The sequence below is a fragment of the Cebus imitator genome, unplaced genomic scaffold (assembly GCF_001604975.1).
Source record: "Cebus imitator isolate Cc_AM_T3 unplaced genomic scaffold, Cebus_imitator-1.0 Scaffold87, whole genome shotgun sequence".
NCBI lineage: Eukaryota > Metazoa > Chordata > Mammalia > Primates > Cebidae > Cebus > Cebus imitator.
In genome coordinates, this window is record NW_016107402.1 from 1,637,537 (window position 1) to 1,639,385 (window position 1,849).

General features: G+C 42.5%; 1 protein-coding gene across 1 annotated transcript in view; it reads right to left on the minus strand.

Moving 5' to 3' along the window:
* Positions 1-39: 39 nt before the first annotated feature.
* The window catches only part of FUCA1 (alpha-L-fucosidase 1), a 20,934-nt gene continuing 19,124 nt past the window's right edge, over positions 40-1,849 (minus strand). The window contains exons 6-7 of the mRNA XM_037740636.1: positions 949-1,048; positions 40-730 (exon numbers count right to left, since the gene is read on the minus strand). Of these exons, the coding sequence (XP_037596564.1) occupies positions 590-730; positions 949-1,048 (241 nt within the window). The 3' untranslated portion in view covers positions 40-589. The remainder of the gene's footprint in view (positions 731-948; positions 1,049-1,849) is intronic.

Consider the following 1,849-nt stretch of genomic DNA (forward strand, 5'->3'; position numbering starts at 1 on the left):
CAGTCTAAGTTGAAACCAAGAAAAGAAAGCTACACCATGTTTTTTTGGTAGAAATGAAGTGACACACAAATTTTTTTATTTGATCACATTTAAAAAGACAGAGCAGAATCACATTCATTTTATTAACAGTATCACTGTAAACATAGTGAAATTTGGTGCTCTTAGATTGCTCTGGAAATTTCTGAAGAGTTGACCATTAGCAGCCTGGTAAGCCTTTTCTTTTCCCCTAAAGCTCTCCTGCCCTTTGCAGAAAGAATGTTGGTGACAACTGAAGCTAACTAAATAGCATGTGGTTGAGCTTGCCAAATCCTTTCCACCTCCTCCTGTAGGCCACAGGGTGACTTGGCTTAAAGGCACTGAGCAAGCAAGTAGGTTATCAGAGAACAGAGGGAAGATTCCACTGTAGATAATTTCCAAATATTAGAATTAATGAACTCAAAGACATCAGGGTAATGTACTCAGTTCCTTTGATTGAAATGTGTTGGAAAAGCCCATCTCTGGGTGGGGAAGAGAAGTTCGTTGATTATAGTGATGGTACTAGAAGCAGCAAAACAGCAGGCAGTGCATCTTCCTTCTTGCACACAAATGATTACTTCACTCCTGCCAGCTTTACAGTCCAAGCAAACTCTACAGGGATGGCAGAGGGTGGCAACTGGGGCAGAGAGATGAGGAGACCTTTATCCGGATCTGTGGACCACTTTAGATCTCCTTGAATTCCTAGCATCAGTATCTGCAGAAAACAAAAGGGAATGAAAAAAATTGGTAATGCACTAATGAGTATAGAATACAAGCTGAATATGGTGGAAAACAGCCACGCTGGGCTAGGGCAGGAAAGCCAGTCTAAAAGAGGTATGAATATGGGAGAAACCCGGTGGGGAAGGAAGAAAGGAAGCATCTGCCAATTCCTTTAGAGAAAGTTACATCTTAGGACTGACAAGGGCTGCTTACCTTCGTAGTTGAGGTAGTTATGGGGGATACAAGGTTTAAGAGTCCATTTTCTGGCCAGTGCTTAAAAATGGCATAAACAGCTGATCCTTTTGAGGTATACCTGGGAAAACAGATACAACACTGTCAAAGATACCTGGCTTGTTATCCTGATATATAACTTTATGCATTCCCCGTTTTTAATTTTATTTATTTATTTTTTTTTGAGGCAGTCTCACTCTGTCGCCCAGGCTGGAGTGCAGTGGTGTGATCTTGGCTCACTGCAACCTCCTTCTCCTGGATCCAAGCAATTCTTGTCTCTCAGCCTCCCAAGTCACTGGATTACAGGTGTGCACCACCATGCCCAGCTAACTTTGTATTTTTAGTAGAGGGAGCGTCTTACTATGTTGACCAGGCTGGTTTCGAACTCCTGGCCTCAAGTGATCCATTTGTGCTGGCCTCCAAAAGTGCTGGGATTACAGGCATAAGCCACCTCGCTTGGCTCCTTAAGTTCTTTTTTTTTTTCTGAGATGGAGTCTTGCTCTGTCACCCAGGCTGGAGTGCAGTGGCATGATCTCGGCTCACTCTAACCTCTGCTTTCTCGGTTCAAGTGATTCTCCTGCCTCAGCCTCCTGAGTAACTAGGATTACAGGTGCCTACCACCACACCTGGCTAATTTTTCTGTTTTTAGTAGAGATAAGGTTTTGCCATGTTGGCCAGGCTGGTCGTGACCTCCTGACCTCAGGTGATTCGCCCACACGGGCCTCCCAGTTACTTCACATAAATGAAGCCATTTACCTTATTATTCAAATCCCTTTTCTATTACAAATTGATGTGAAAATAGCAGAGACTATAACAAGAACAAGATATGTGATGAAGACAAATTTGTTGTTCAGAGATTTATTTTTTTTCTTTTATTTCTTTT